Here is a 16,100-nt window from a genome sequence, read left to right on the forward strand (position 1 = left end):
TTCAACAACAATAACTTGCCTTGAACATAGTAAAACATTCCAAGGCACCTGGCAGGAGAGTAATCAGAGAAAAATTGACAGTGAGCCATGTAAAGAGGTATTAAGACAGGTGACCCAAGGCTTGGTCAAAGCGATTTTAAGGACCGACTTAAAGGAGGAACATTACAAAACAAAAACTCGGAGAAATATTCATCTGTGACTTATGAGGGAAGTTAAGGGTAGTATTTGATCAAAAGAAAAGGCTTATAATGTTGTAAAGAATAGTAGTAAGCCTGAGGATTGGGAGAGTTTTAGAAACCAGCAAAGGGTAACCAAAAAAGTTGATAAAAAGGGAAAAAAATAGAAATGGAAGTAAACTGGCCAGAAATATAAAAACAGATTGCAAGAGCTTTTCGAAGTATATAAAAAGGAGAGTAGCTAAAGTAAACATTGGTCCCTTAGAGGCAAAGCCAGGAGAAATTGTCATGGGGAATGAGGAAATGGCAGAGACATTGAACAAATATTTTATGTCTGTCTTCACAGTAGAAAACACGAATTGCATACCAGCAATACAGGGTGACCAAAGGGCTAATAAGAGTGAGGAACTTGAGCTAATTAATGTAAGCAGAGAATAAGTATTAGTCAAAGTTAAGGGAATAAAAGTCAGCAAATCCCTAGGACTTGATGGCCTACATCCTAGGGTTCTATAAGAGATAGTTAATGCACTGGTTCTGATTTTCAAAAATTTCCTAGATTCTAAAATGGTTCCCGCAGATTAGAATTTAGCAGGGAACTACAAGCCAGTTAGCCTGATATCAGTCACTGGGATAATGCTATTACTAAGGAAGTCCTAATGCATTTAGAAAATCATAGTATGATTAGACAGAGGCTGGTTTTATGAAAGAGAAATAGTTTTTGACAAATTTATTAGAGTTTTTTGAGGATGCAACTAGTAGGGCAGATAAAGGGGAGCCAGTAGATGTAGTACATCTAGGCATTCGATAAGGTGTCACATAAAAAGTTAACATGCAAGATAAGGGTTCAAGGAGCTGGGGGCAATATGTGGTTGGCATCCTTCTATGTATGAAACATGATAGATATGAGCAAACAAACCATTTAAGTGGGTGTCTTCTCTTGGCAATATATATTATTGATATAAGGTATTTAGTGGGGTTCCCCAGCGGTCAGCATTTGGACCACTTCTTTCCTTGATATATATTAATGACAAAATGTTAGTCCATAGAGAGTGTTAAGACTTGAATCTGCTAATTTGAATATGTGTGGTACTGAAGTACTTTTAGTGAGTGACAGGGCGGTGGACACGTAAGGCTGAGAGAGGAATTCACCGCAGAGAGAGGGTGAACGGTTGGTAATCCAGGAAAGAAATACTGATGAAGACCCTGCCAGTGGTTGCCAAGCTTGGCCAACTGTACAGGAAGGCCACATGACTGTGTTCGGGGAGCCCATCTACAGCGGCGATCAGGAGGAAGAGCGGCGATATGGTCCTGGCAGCAGCTCCCGCTCACTCGGCAACTCCGCGCTGTTTCCACACAAACTTTCCCCACAACTCCGGCTCGGCTCCTGGATCCCGATCCCAGTAGCAGTACATCATTGTAAAAGGGACAATGGTGGGAGCTGATGAAATGTTTTATTATCTGCACCCCCTTCCCCCCCACCGCTCCCAGCTCACCCCCCCCTCGCATCCCCTTCCCAGCTCCCCCCTCGCACCATCCTCCCCTTGCAGCCCCTTCCCCTGCAGCCCCCTTCCCAGCTCCCCCTCGCACCCCCTTCCCACCGCACCCCTCCTCCTCGCACCCCCTTCCCCCCCCGCACCTCCTTCCCCCCACCATCCACCTAACCCTGTGTAGGGGCCCTAACAACCCCACTGCCTTGTGGGCATCTCGGGAGAGACCAAGGCTAAGGGAGTAAACCCTAACAGAAAATCCAGAGCGGAACACCGAAGGCGGTCATGTGTCACCTTTGGCATGTTTCCGGCAGTTCCTGCAGCCATACCAGTGCCAATCATCATGCTCTGCACTCCTTTGGACCCCACCAGGAAGGCCGAGTGGGGGGTTTTGACGCCTGGGCAACTCACAATCTCCATACATCTGCCCAGGCATGCGCCATGGAGAGGTCACTCCATAGTCACCTCACAGCGACCAAATCAACACGGAAGGCAGCAGTTACGGGTTATAAGTCCAGCTCAGTTGGCGTAGAGATTGGGCACCACGGGTTGCCTTTGTCGGTGGGAGAGGTCATCACATCTCACTGGACAGCTACCGCCCACCTCAAATCGGGCAGCCCCCGGTCAGTAAGGTTCTGTCCCGCCACAGTCCACCTGCTTCAATGGGTGCTTGGAGCTCAGGATCATTGCCCGACAAGTGGACTGTAACACCACACCATACAGCACGACCAAAAAAGGAAAGAAGGTACCAGCCCTTCGTTTTGCAAGCTGGAACGTCAGAACTATGTGTCCTGGCCTGTCGGAAGACCTTACACAAATCAAAGATTCTCGGAAGACCGCCATCATTAACAACGAGCTCAGTAGACTCAATGTGGACATTGCAGCACTTCAGGAGACACGCCTCCCTGCGAGCGGATCTCTAAGAGAGCAAGACTACACCTTCTGGCAGGGTAGGGATCCTGAAGAACCAAGACAGCATGGAGTGGGTTTTGCCATCAGAAACTCTTTGCTCAGCATGATAGAGCCACCCTCAAATGGCTCAGAACGCATACTGTCCATCCTACTGTTCACCGCCTCTGGTCTAGTACACCTACTCAGCATCTATGCCCCAATACTCTGCTCCCCACCTGAAGCTAAAGACCAGTTCTATGAGGAACTCCATAATATCATTAGTAGCATCCCCATCACCGAACACCTATTCCTGCTGGGGGACTTTAATGCCAGGGTTGGGGCCAACCATGACTCATGGCCCTCCTGCCTCAGGCGCTATGGCATTGGAAGGATGAATGAGAATGGACAGAGACTGCTTGAGTTGTGTACGTATCATAACCTCTGCATCACCAACTCGTTCTTTCATACTAAACCCTGTCACCAGGTTTCTTGGAGGCACCCAAGATCACGATGTTGGCACCAGCTGGACCTCATCGTCACAAGGCGAGCCTCTTTAAACAGCGTTCAAATCACACGCAGTTTCCACAGTGCGGACTGCGACACCGACCACTCCCTGGTGTGCAGAAAGGTTGGACTCAAACCAAACAAGCTGCGTCACTCCAAGCAGAAGGGCCGCCCACGCATCAACACGAGCAGAATTTCTCATCCACAGCTTTTACGTAATTTTCTAAATTCACTTGAAAAAGCCCTTCAAAACACTCCTACAGGGGATGCAGAGACCAAGTGGGCCCACATCAGAGACGCCATCTATGAGTCAGCTTTGACCACCTACGGCAAACGTGCGAAGAGGAATGCAGACTGGTTTCAATCTCATTTTGAAGAGCTGGAACCTGTCATAGCCGCTATGTGCATTGCACTGTTGAACTACAAGAAAGCCCCCAGCGAGCTAACATCCATAGCACTTAAAGCAGCCAGAAGCACTGCACGAAGAACAGCCAGGCGCTGCGCAAATGACTACTGGCAACAGCTATGCAGTCATATTCAGCTGGCCTCAGACACCGGAAGTATCAGAGGAATGTATGATAGCATTAAGAGAGCTTTTGGGCCAACCATCAAGAAGATCGCCCCGCTCAAATCTAAATCAGGGAACACAATCACTGACCAACGCAAGCAAATTGCCCGCTGGGTGGAGCACTACCTAGAACTGTACTCCAGGGAAAATGGTGTCACTGAGACCGCCCTCAATGCAGCCCAGTCTCTGCCAGTCATGGATGAGCTGGACATACAGCCAACAAAATCGGAACTCAGTGATGCCCATTGATTCTCTAGCCAGCGGAAAAGCCCCTGGGAAGGACGGCATTACCCCTGAAATCATCAAGAGTGCCAAGCCTGCTATACTTTCAGCACTGTACGAACTGCTTTGCCTGTGCTGGGACGAGGGAGCAGTACCACAGGACATGCGCGATGCCAATATCATCACCCTCTATAAGAACAAGGGTGACCGGTGACTGCAACAACTACCGTGGAATCTCCCTGCTCAGCATAGTGGGGAAAGTCTTCGCTCGAGTCGCTTTAAACAGGATCCAGAAGCTGTCTGAGCGTGTCCACCCTGAGGCACAGTGTGGCTTTCGAGCAGAGAGATCCACCATTGACATGCTGTTCTCCCTTCGCCAGCTACAGGAGAAATGCCGTGAACAAAAGATGCCCCTCTACGTTGCTTTCATTGATCTCACCAAAGCCTTTGACCTCGTCAGCAGACGTGGTCTCTTCAGACTACTAGAAAAGATTCGATGCCCACCAAAGCTACTAAGTATCATCACCTCATTCCATGACAATATGAAAGGTACAATTCAGCATAGCTGCACCTCATCAGACCCCTTTCCTATCCTGAGTGGCGTGAAACAGGCTGTGTTCTCGCATCTACACTGTTTGGGATCTTCTTCCCCCTGGTGCTCTCACATGCGTTCAAGTCTTCAGAAGAAGGAATTTTCCTCCACACAAGATCAGGTGGCAGGTTGTTCAACCTTGCTCGCCTAAGAGCAAAGACCAAAGTATGGAAAGTCCTCATCAGGGAACTCCTCTTTGCTGACGATGCTGCATTAACATCCCACACTGAAGAGCGTCTGCAGAGACTCATCGACAGGATTGCGGCTGCCTGCACCGAATTTGGCCTAACCATCAGCCTCAAGAAAACGAACATCATGGGACAGGATGTCAGAAATGCCCCATCCATAAATATCGGCGACCACGCTCTAAGTGGTTCAAGAGTTCACCTACCTAGGCTCAACTATCACCAGTAACCTGTCTCTCGATGCAGAATTCAACAAGCGCATGGGAAAGGCTTTCTCTGCTATGTCCAGACTGGCCAAGAGAGTGTGGGAAAATGGCGCACTGACACGGAACACAATAGTCAAAGTGTATCAAACCTGTTTCCTCAGTACCTTGCTCTACAGCAGCAAGGCCTGGACAATGTACGTCAGCCAAGAGCGACGTCTCAATTCATTCCATCTTCGCTGCCTCCGGAGAATCCTTGGCATCAGGTGGCAGGACCGTATCTCCAACACAGAAGTCCTCGAGGCGGCCAACAACCCCAGCATATACACCCTATTAAGCCAGCGGCACCTGAGATGGATGGGCCATGTGAGCCACATGGACGATGGCAGGATCCCCAAGGACACATTGTACAGCGAGCTCGTCACTGGTACCAGACCCACCGGCCGTCCATGTCTCCACTTTAAAGACGTCTGCAAACGCGACATGAAGTCCTGTGACATTGATCACAAGTCGTGGGAGTCAGTTGCCAGTGATCGCCAGAGCTGGCGGGCAACCATAAAGGCGGGGCTAAAGTGTGGCGAGTCGAAGAGACTTAGCAGTTGGCAGGAAAAAAGACAGAAGCGCAAGGAGAGAGCCAACTGTGTAACAGCCCTGTCAACCAATTTTATCTGTAGCACCTGTGGAAGAGTCTGCCACTCTAGAATTGGCCTTTCTAGCCACTCCAAGCTTCACAAATCACTGACCACCTCCAGGCGCTTGCCCATTGTCTCTCGAGACAAGGAGGCCAAAGAGCAATGACCTGGACTTGGGTGCGTAAGGCACAATTTCAAAATTTGTGGATGACACAAAACTTGGAAATATTGTGAACTATGAGGAAGATAATGATCAACTTCAAAAGGACATCAACAGACTGATGGAATGGGTGGAGAAGTCGCAGATGAAATTTAATGTAAAGAAATGTGAAGTGATTCATTTTGGTAGGAAGAATGAGGAGAGGCAATATAAAAAATAGGTACAATTCTCATGCGGGTGCAGGAGCAGAGAGACCTGGGGGCATGTGTGCACAAATCATTGAAGGTGGCGGGGCCGGTTGAGAAAGCGGATAATAAAGCACTTGAGATCCTGTGCTTTATAAATCGGGTCATACAGTACAAATGCAAGGAAGTTACGATAAACCTGTATAAAACACTGGTTTGGCCTCGATTGGAATATTGTGTCCAATTCTGGGCACCACACTTTAGGAAGGATGTGAAGGTATTAGAGAGGGTGCAGAAAAGATTCACGAGAATGGTTCCAAAAATGAGGAACTTCAGTTCCTTGAACAGATTGGAGTAGCTGGGACTGTTCTCCTTAGAGAAGATTAAGAGGATATTAGATAGAGCTGTTCAAAATGATGAGGGGTCTGAGCAGAGTAGATATGAAGAAAGTGTTCCTGTTGGCGGAAGGGTCGAGAACCAGAGGACACCAATTTAAGGTGTTTGGCAAAGAAGCGATGAAGAAAAATGTTTTAGGGCTACGGGGAAAAGGCGGGGAAGTGGGTGAGTTGCTCTTGCAGAGAGCTGACACAGACATGACAGGCCGTGTGGCCGCCTTCTGCTGATGATACAATTCTAGGTGGGAATGTAAGCTGTGAGGAGGACACAAAGAGGTTGCAAAGACAGGTTGAGTGAGTGGGCAACAATGTGGCAGATGGAGCATAACGTGGGGAAGTGTGAAGTTATTCACTTTGGTCATAAGGACAGAAAAACATAATATTTTTTTAAATGCACGAATGTTTTCAATGTTGACATTCAGACAGACTTGGATGTACTCATACAAGGAACACAGAAAGTTAGCATGTAGATACAGTAAGCAATTAGGAAGGCAAAAGGCATGTTGGCCTTTGTTGCAAGGGGATTGGAGTACAAGAATAAGGAAGTCTTGGTATAATTGTATAGGGTTTTAGTGAGACCACAGCTGGAGTACTGTGTATAGGTTTTCCATATCTAAAGAAGGATATATTTGCATCAGAGACAGCTCAGCAAAAGTTCACTAGATTGGTTCCTGGGATGAAAGGGTTGATCTATGATGAGAGGCTGAGTAAATTTGACCTATACTCTCTGGAGTTTAGAACAATGAGTGGTGATCTCATTGAAACATACAAGATTCTGAACGAGCTTGACAAGGTAGACATGGAGAGTTTGTTTCCCCTGCTGGAGAATCTAGAACACGGAGGCACAGCTCAGGATAAGGGGTCGATCTTTTAGGACTGAGAGGAGGAGAAATTTCTTCACTCAGAAGTTTTCTGAATTTTTGAAATTCTCGACCCCAGAGGGTTGTGGATGTTCCATTGTTGAATATATTCAAGGCTGAGATCGACAGGTTTTTGTTCTCTCAGGGAATCAAAGGATATGGGAGTGGGCGAGAAAGTGGAGTTGGGGTAGATGATCAACCATGATTGTACTGAATGAGGGGCCGAATGATCTGCTCCTGCTCCCTTTTTTGATGTTCTTCTGTGCTTATGTCAAGAGGTAGAGGTTTAGGGAGACTTCCATTTATACAGTAGTGCATCACATTTATGATAAAACAGCAAAACATGTGCGGTGAAAGTAGACACTTTATTGGGACAGTACATCTTTAAATACAGGATTTCTAGTTGTTCTTTCACCAAAGACTTTAACAGAATCAAAACTTCTCACTCTGGAAAAAGTGGCATAAAGCTGTCCATGTGTAAAAACAGTCCTAGGAATGTAAATACAAATTTCGTCAAAAGTCTGGCCTTGTGACTTGTTTATCGTCATAGAATACGAAAAGGCAGGTTTACATTTGATAGGCTCAATATTATTCGAGAAATAAACACTCTATTTCCTTGAAATCTGCCTGTTATAATTTCAGCATCTATCGTTGAAGAAAACAGCTTCCTAACTACCAATCTTGTTCCATGACAAGGTCCTTGTTTAGGATTCAAGTTTCGCAGCAACATTTTAACTGCTTCTTCCTTGAGTCTCCGTTTGTATGATGACATGCCCATTGGAGTTAGACTGTGTAGAAACCCCTGGAGGGTATAGACTATTACTGTCTTCTTCATCTATGTATTCTTTTAATTCATCTGACAGCTTTCCTAAAACTTTTTTTCATTCAAATCTGGTGAATCTTCATTTTTAACACAAAAAATAGCTTTTGAATAATAAGTTGTATCAAATCATTGTCCCTGCCATTTTGTCACAGTTGACAAATACCATCATCTCATCCACCCCTCCCATGCCATCCCCTCCCCATCCCATGCCATTCCATCTTTCCCATGCTACCTCATCCCATTCCTTCCATCCCATCCCATCCTAACAGAAACAATCTCTGCTAACTTTATTGTTGGGTTCCCCTTACCTTCCTTTGTTTGAATTCTCCACTAACACTCCACCCACCGGGCCACCACGACCAACCATTGGCAGCTGCACATACGAACATATGAACACACGAATTAGGAGCAGGAGTAGGCCACTCGGCCCCTCGAGCCTGCTCCGCCATTTAATAAGTTCATGGCTGAACTGATTACTCCACATTTCCACCTACCCCCAGTAACCTTTCACCCCATTGCTTATCAAGAATCTACCTAACTCTGCCTTAAAAATAGTCAAAGACTTTGCTTCCACCACCTTTTGAGGAAGAGAGTTCCAAAGACTCACGACACTCAGAGAAAAAATTTCTCCTCATCTCGGTCTTAAATGGGTGACCCCTTATTTTTAAACAGTGACCCCTAGTTCGAGATTCTCCCACAAGGTGAAACATCCTTTCCACATCCACCCTGTCAAGACCCCTCAGGATCTTATGTGTTTCAATCAACTCACCTATTACTCATCTAAATTCCAGCGGATACAAGCCTAGCCTGTCCAATCTTTCCTCGTAAGACAGCCTGCCAATTCCAGGTATTAGTCTAGTAAACCTTCTATGAACTGCTTCCAATTTACATCCTTCCTTAAATAAGGAGATCAATACTGTACACAGTACTCCAGATGTGGTCTCACCAATGCCCTGTATAAATGAAGCATAAATTCCCTACATTTGTATTCAATTCCCCTTGCAAAAAATGAGAACATTCTATTAGCTTTCCTAATTATGTGCTGTACCTGCATACTAACCTTTTGTGATTTATGCACTAGGACACCCAGATCCCTCTGCATCTCAGAGCTCTGCAATCTCTCACCATCTAGATAATATGCTTCTTTTTTATTCTCCCTGCCAAAATGTACAATTTCACATTTTTCCACATTATACTCCATTTTCAGATCTTAGCCCACTCACTTAACCTATCAATATCCCTTTGTAACCTCATTATGTCTGCTTCACAACTTATTTCCCTACCGATCTTTGTGTCATCAGCAAATTTAGCACCACACCTTGGGTCCCTTCATCGAAGTCATTTATAAAATGGTAAAAAGTTGAGGCCGCAGCACAGATCCCTGTGGCACACGACTCATTACATCTTGCCAACCAGAAAATGACCCATTTATGCCTACTCTCTGTTTCCTGTTAGCTTGTCAATCTTCTAACTGTGCCAATATGTGACCCCCTACACCATGAGCTTTTATTTTTTTGCAATAACCTTTGATATGGCACCTTATCAAATGCCTTCCGGAAATCTAAGTATAATACATCCACCAGTTTCCCCTTCATCCACAGCACATGTAACTCCCTCAAAGAACTCCAATAATTTGGTTAAACATGATTTCCCTTTCACAAAACCATGTTGACTCTGCCTGATTAACTTGAATTTTTCCAAATGCCCTGCTATAACATCTTTAATAATAGCTTCTAACATTTTTCCTAAGACAAATATTAAGCTAACTGGCCTGTAGTTTCCTGCTTTCTGTCTCCCTCCCTTTTTGAATAAAGGAGTTGCATTCGCTATTTTCCAATCTAACAAAACCTTCCTCGAATCTAGGGAATTTTGGAAAATTAAAACTAACGCATCAAATATCTCACTAGCCACTTCTTTTAACACCCTAGGGCGAAATCCATCAGAACCTGGGGACTTGTCAGTCCGCAGCTCCAACAATTTGTTCAGTACCACTTCCCTGGTGATTGTAATTTTCTGGAGTTCCTCTCTCCCTTCCATTTCCTGACTTACAACTTATTCTGGGATGTAACTTGAATCTCTATAGTGAAGACCGATGCAGATTACGTGTTCAATTCATCTGCCATCTCCTTATTATCCATTATTAATTACCCAGACTCACTTTCTATAGGACAAATGCTCACTTTGTTAACTTTTCTTTTTTAAATATCTTACTATCTGTCTTTATATGACCATGTGTCATGCGCTCCAATTCTCCATGCGAGTCACCTGCCTCCGCTTGCATTCCATCCTTCTCATGCCATCTCCATCCCATTCCTTCCATCCCTCCCACGCGATCCCCATTCCTCTCACCAATCACATCCCATCATTCATGGAAACAATCTCTCCAGCCAGTGCTAACCACAAACCAAAGCTCACAATGGCTATAAAATCTCATAGAAATGTTTGTCACTGGGATTTCAACATGGCCTGACAATAGACGTGTAAAAGTTTATTCACTTGAATAGTGAAAGACAATTATAGATTTTGTCCTTCCAATCTTAGGTTAAGTCTGGAGAAACTGTGATGAAAGATGGGTGGTTTTAGGTTTCTCAATGGTTATATAAGTAGTGAGAATAATTTAAACTGGTGTAACACTCAACACAGTATTGAAGTGTTTTAGGTTCAGTGTACTATAGACAAGATTGCATTGATATCAGTATGTTAAATTCATCTAGAAATAATACACCGCCAGATACCAATTACATCCCTGCGTGCGTAACAGAATACCATGAAGTATCTCATATCACACCCTTTGTCACCACCGCCACCCATTGGCAGCCACATGTGCGTCACGCGCTCCAGTCCTTCGCGCACCCTGTGTGTGCCAGGCTCCGCCCATCAAATTAACCCACCGGCAATCAAAATAGTCTGGACAGACAAAAACAGAGTATTATTATTAAAGATGTCTCAAAGTATTTCACACAAATTAGTTCAGCGCCCTGGCGCTGAGGAAAAGTGATGTCATGCAGCAGCTTGTGTTTACATTTATCAGATTCTCAGTTTAACCTCTGTTAGAGTTGCATCGTAACTGAAACAAATTGAGTCTCAATTCAGTTTCTTGTGAACAAAGGTCCACAGTAAAAACCTTTTCCAAATTTGACCCAAGAAGCCATAAGACAGCTGGTGTGCAGTAAAAGGAAAAATGACACACAGGAAGGCTGAGGCACATTATGGGGCATTATAGAGGGGGTTTTGCTGTTACCAACCCATTCCCTAGCCCACCAAGCCAGATCTTCTCCAAGACTCCCCCTGCCCTAGTGCTGAACTTGCATCTTTCTCTAGTTTCTCTCCTATCTCCCCATATGCCCTCTGAGCTCACCTTGTCCATGACACCCACTTCCTGCTCCCTCAACCCTATTCCCACTGAACTGCTGTCCACCTAACTTTCCTTCCTAGCCCCCGTGTTACGTGATATTACTAACAGTTCTCTCTCTTCAGGTACTGTTGCCCTCCCCTTCAAATCTGACATTGTCACCCCATCAAAAAAAACAACCCCTGAACCTCCATTCTTGTAAACTACTGCTCCATCTTCAACCTCCCTTTGCCCTCCAAAGGCCTTGAACATGTTGCCTCCCTAATCTGCACCCAGCTTTCCCGGATCTCCCTCCAATCAGGTTTCCGACCCTGTCCGAAACAGTTCTTATCAAAGTCACACACTGTGACCATGGTGAACTAACCCCCCCTCACTTGCAACCTGCGACATGTTAGACCCCACCACCTCCAACACCTTCCTCCGTCGACCAGCTGATTGGGACTGTATTCGCCTAGTTCCATTCTTATCTACCTAGCCGTAGCCAATGAGCTACCTCCAATGGCTCCCTTCCCAATCCAACACTGTTACTTCTGGTGTCCCCCAAGGATCTATCCTTGGGACCCCTCCTATTGCTCATCTTGTGTGTCAGCCATGGCAAAGAGTTGGTAGCACTCTTGCATCTAAGTCAGACGGTTGTGGGTTCAAACCCCAATCTAGGACTCAAGCACAAAAATCAAGGCTGCAATTTTAGCGCTGTACCAAGGGAGATGATGTATTTTGGATGAGGCGCTAAGCCGAGACCTTATTTGCCCTCCCTGGAGGATGTCAAAGATCCCAGGTCAATATTCTGAAGAGGAGGAGGGGAATTTATTTCTGGTGTCCCAGTCAACATTTATCCCTCAATGAAGATCATAAAAAGCAGATTATCTGGTCATAATCACATTGCTGTTTGTGAGAGCTTGCAGTGTGCAAATTGGTTCCTACATTACAACACAGACTACACTTCAAGACTACTGTAATTGGCTGTAAAGCATTTTGGGATGACCAGTGGTCGTGAAAGACGTAATATAATTGCAAGTCTTTGTTTCCTTTTTACATGCTGCCCCCAGTCGCATCATCTGAAAACATCAGGTTCTACATGTACGCTGATGACACCCAGCTCTACCACCACCACTCCCAATCCCTCCACTGTCTCTAAATTATCAGACTGCTTATCCGACATCCAGTACTGGATGAGCAGAAATTTCTTCCAATTAATTATCGGGAAGCCTGACCCTGAAGCCATCAACTTCGGTCCCTGTCACAAACTCCATTCCCTAGCCATTAACTCCCTCCCTCACCCCGGCAACTGTCTGAGTTCAAACCAAACTGTTCACAATCTTAGTATCGTATTTAACCCAAAGATGAGCTTCTGACCACACATCAGTGACTTCACTAAAACCATCTGCTCCCACCTCTATAACATTGCCCGACTCCGTCCATCTGCTGCTGAAACCTTCATCTAACCCTTTGTTACATCTAGATCTGACCTTTCCACCGCACTCCTGGTTGGCCTCCCACATTCCAACCTTCATAAACTTAAGCTCACCCAAAACTCTGTCGCCCATATTGAACTCACACTAAATCCCATTCACCAAACATCCCTGTGCTTGCTGACCTACATTGGTTCCCAGTTAAGCAACACTATGATTTAAAAAATTCTCAACTTTATTTTCAAATCTCTCCACTGCCTCGTCCCTAGCTATGTAACCTCCTCCAGCCCTACAATCCTCTGTGATTGCTACACTCTTCCAGTTCTGGCCTCTTGCATATTCCTGATTTTCATTACTCCACCACTGTGCCTTCAGCTACTTTGGCCTTAAGCTCTGGAATTCTCTTCCTAAACCATTCTGTCTTACCTCTCTTTCCTCCTTTAAGATGTTCCTTAAAACCCAGCTCAGACTGCCCTAATATCTCATGTGGCTCGGTGTCAAACTTTATTTGTTAATGCTCCTGTTTAGTGCTTTGGGATGTTTTACTACGTGAAAGGTGCTATATAAATGCAAGTTGTTTTTGTTTTACTCTGTATCTAACCCGTGCTGTACCTGCCCTGGCAGTTTTAATGGGTCAGGGTGGAAGGAGCTTTACTCTGTATCTAACCCCGTGCTGAATCTGCCCTGGGAGTGTTTGATGGGACAGTGGAAAGGGAGCTTTACTCTGTATCTAACCCATTTTTTTTTTAACACTGTATCTAACCTCATTTTTTTTTTATGTCGAGGGGGCCTTTATTCCTCAGGCCCCCTTGATATACATTTTTTAAAAATAACTTTATTAAAATCAGATAAACAAAAAACTCAAATTAAAATGCCATTCTCGGCGTCAACAATGCACCCCAGTCCCTGCGGTGCGCACCGGTCGCAGAAAGCCTCAAGCATACTGGCGGACACCGCATGCTCCTTCTCCAGGGACACCCGGGCGTGAACGTAACCGCGGAAGAGGGACAGGCAATTGGGGAGGACGGACCCCCCGCGGCCCGGCCTGGACCTGTGAATTGCCACCTTGGCCAGGCCCAGGAGCAGATCGCGAGGAGATCCTCCTCCCGGCCCACGCCCCTCCGCACCGGGTGCCCAAAGATCAGGAGCGTGGGACTGAAGTGCAGCTGAACTTGAGGAGTATTTGCCCCTGTTTGAGTATTTGAAGGGGCTGCAACCTCGCACACGCCATATATATGTGAAACACGGACTCGTCCAGGCCGCAGAAAGTACAGGCGGCCTGGGAGTCCGTGAACCTACTTAAAAGCCTATTGCACGGGACTGCCCTGTGCAACACCCTCCACCCCAGGTCCCCGATATAAAGGGGGAAGACTCCCGCGTAGAGAGACCTCCATCGGGGTTTCCCCTCGCCGCCAGGTGGCAAGGCGGACTGCCAGAGCGTGTCCGGCCGACTGATGAGGGCGAGGAAGTGGAGAGTGTGCAGGAGCAGCCCGTACAGGAAGCATTTCCGAGAGGCGGCTTGGGTTGTGCAGGACCGGATCCCGAGGAGGGTTTCGGGGCCTGGGTCCGATGAGCAGTTCTGGCCGAGCAGGGTTCAGCTCGGCAGGGAGCGCTCCGCTCTCCCGAGTCCCCTCGCCACTCGCAGTGAGAGGCGTCCCGGGGGCTTCAGCTACTCCTCCGCCCGCCAGTCCGTCCCCAGAGTTGACCGCCCGGACAGCCGAGGCGCTCTCCTCCGCCGGCGGGGGAGCGCCCTGACTGGAGGCAACCATGTTCCAGACTCGGAATAGATCCCGGTAAAAGACAGGCAACTCCCGCAGAGAGGCGAGGCTAACGGACTCCGCTGGGAGCTGCGTGTCGTCTTGAAGGCAGTGACACTGGCGTAAAAAATACGTTGCCAGCGCACACCATCTGGGAGGACGCTCGACGTACAGGCATCTCTGCAGGGTCCGAAGGTGGAGAGTCACAGCCTGGGTGCGGATGCACACTAGCGACTGGCCTCCCTCCTCGATCGGGAGACTCAGGAACGCGGCAGAGACCCAGTGTTTCCTCTTGCCCCAGAAGAAATCGACGAGTTTCTTCTGGATCTTGGTGGTGAATGCAGGGGGCGGGGCCAAAAGTGACCAACCGGTACCACAGCATCACGGTCACCAGTTGGTTTATGACCAGCGCTCGGCCCCTGAAGGAAAGCTCTCGGAGCAGTCCTGTCCAGCGCCATAGCCAAGTGGTGACTTTCGCCTCCAACCCCTGCCAGTTTGCCAGCCAGGCTTCCTCAGCGGGGCGAAGGTGGACTCCCAGATAGAGGAGGTGTGTGGTACTCCACGCAAAAGGTGCCAACTCCTCCGGCAGGGAGTCCACCCGCCACTGACCCACCAGGAGACAGGAACATTTCTCCCAATTGATCCTCGCGGAGGATGCGGCAGAAAAGGTCTGCTGGCAGTCACGCATCCTCCACAAGTCAACGGGATCTGTAACCCCGAGGTGCACGTCGTCGGTGTAAGCCGAGAGGACGATCCGCATGGCCGGCTCGCGCAGAGCCAATTCCGTCAACCTCCTGCGAAGCAGGCACAGGAACGGCTCCACGCAGATGGTATACAATTGGCCAGACATGGGGCATCCCTGGCACAATCCACTCCCAAAGCGAAGAGGCGCCATCAAGGACCCGTTAACCTTGACTACACACTCTATGGCGTTGTATAAAAGTCGGACCTGGGCCACAAAATGCGGCCCAAGTCCGAAAGCGCGCAGAGTTCCGAAAAGGTATTCGTGATCCACCCTGTTGAACGCCTTCTCCTGATTGAGGCAGAGAAAGGCGACCAGCTGACCAGTCCTCTGGGAAAGACGGATCAGGTCCCGGACCAGGTGGATGTTGTCCTGGATGGACTGGCCCGGGACCGTGTAGGACTGGTTGGGGTGGATCTCGTGGCCCAGCACGGAGCCCAGGCGGGTAGACATAGTCCGGCAAAGATCTTATAATCCGTGCTGAGGAGGGAGACCGGACGCCAGTTTTTAAGCAGGCGGACATCGCCCCTCTTTGGCAGCAGGACGATGACCGTCCTGCACCACAAGGGGGGCATCTCCCCGGTCGCCAGGCTTTCCCCCAGGACCCGCGCGTAATCGTCCCCCAGGACGTCCCAGAACGCCCTGAGGAACTCCACGGTCAGCCCATCCAGCCCTGGGGATTTGCCCCTTGAGAGCTGGTGGAGGGCGCCAGTCAGCTCCGCCAACGTGAGCGGAGCCTCCAATCCTTCGGCGCCTTCCGGGCTGACTTGCGGCAGGTCCTACCACAAAACTCTGCGCGCATCCTCGCTGGACAGATCCGGAGAGAACAATGCACTGTAATAAGTACGGACCAGGAGGCCCATACCCTCCGGATCCGTGATGGAGGATCCGGCGTCGGCCAGCAGCTCAACGAGGTGCTTACAGACCCCCCGCTATTTTTCCAGCGAGTAGAAG

At 47.8% G+C, this 16,100-nt stretch overlaps 1 protein-coding gene across 6 annotated transcripts in view; it reads right to left on the bottom strand.

Annotated features, from left to right (window-relative positions):
• Positions 1-16,100, bottom strand: part of LOC137378690 (transcription initiation factor TFIID subunit 4-like) — a 459,938-nt gene that overhangs the window by 38,583 nt on the left and 405,255 nt on the right. The window contains exon 16 of one of the 6 annotated variants that reach the window (XM_068049030.1): positions 7,471-7,549. The exons of the other annotated variants lie outside the window; for them this stretch is intronic. Within the exon in view, the coding sequence (XP_067905131.1) occupies positions 7,493-7,549 (57 nt within the window). The 3' untranslated portion in view covers positions 7,471-7,492. Of the gene's footprint in view, positions 1-7,470; positions 7,550-16,100 lie in introns of those variants that run through there. 6 annotated transcript variants of the gene reach the window in all.

Source organism: Heterodontus francisci, chromosome 17 (genome assembly GCF_036365525.1).
Source record: "Heterodontus francisci isolate sHetFra1 chromosome 17, sHetFra1.hap1, whole genome shotgun sequence".
NCBI lineage: Eukaryota > Metazoa > Chordata > Chondrichthyes > Heterodontiformes > Heterodontidae > Heterodontus > Heterodontus francisci.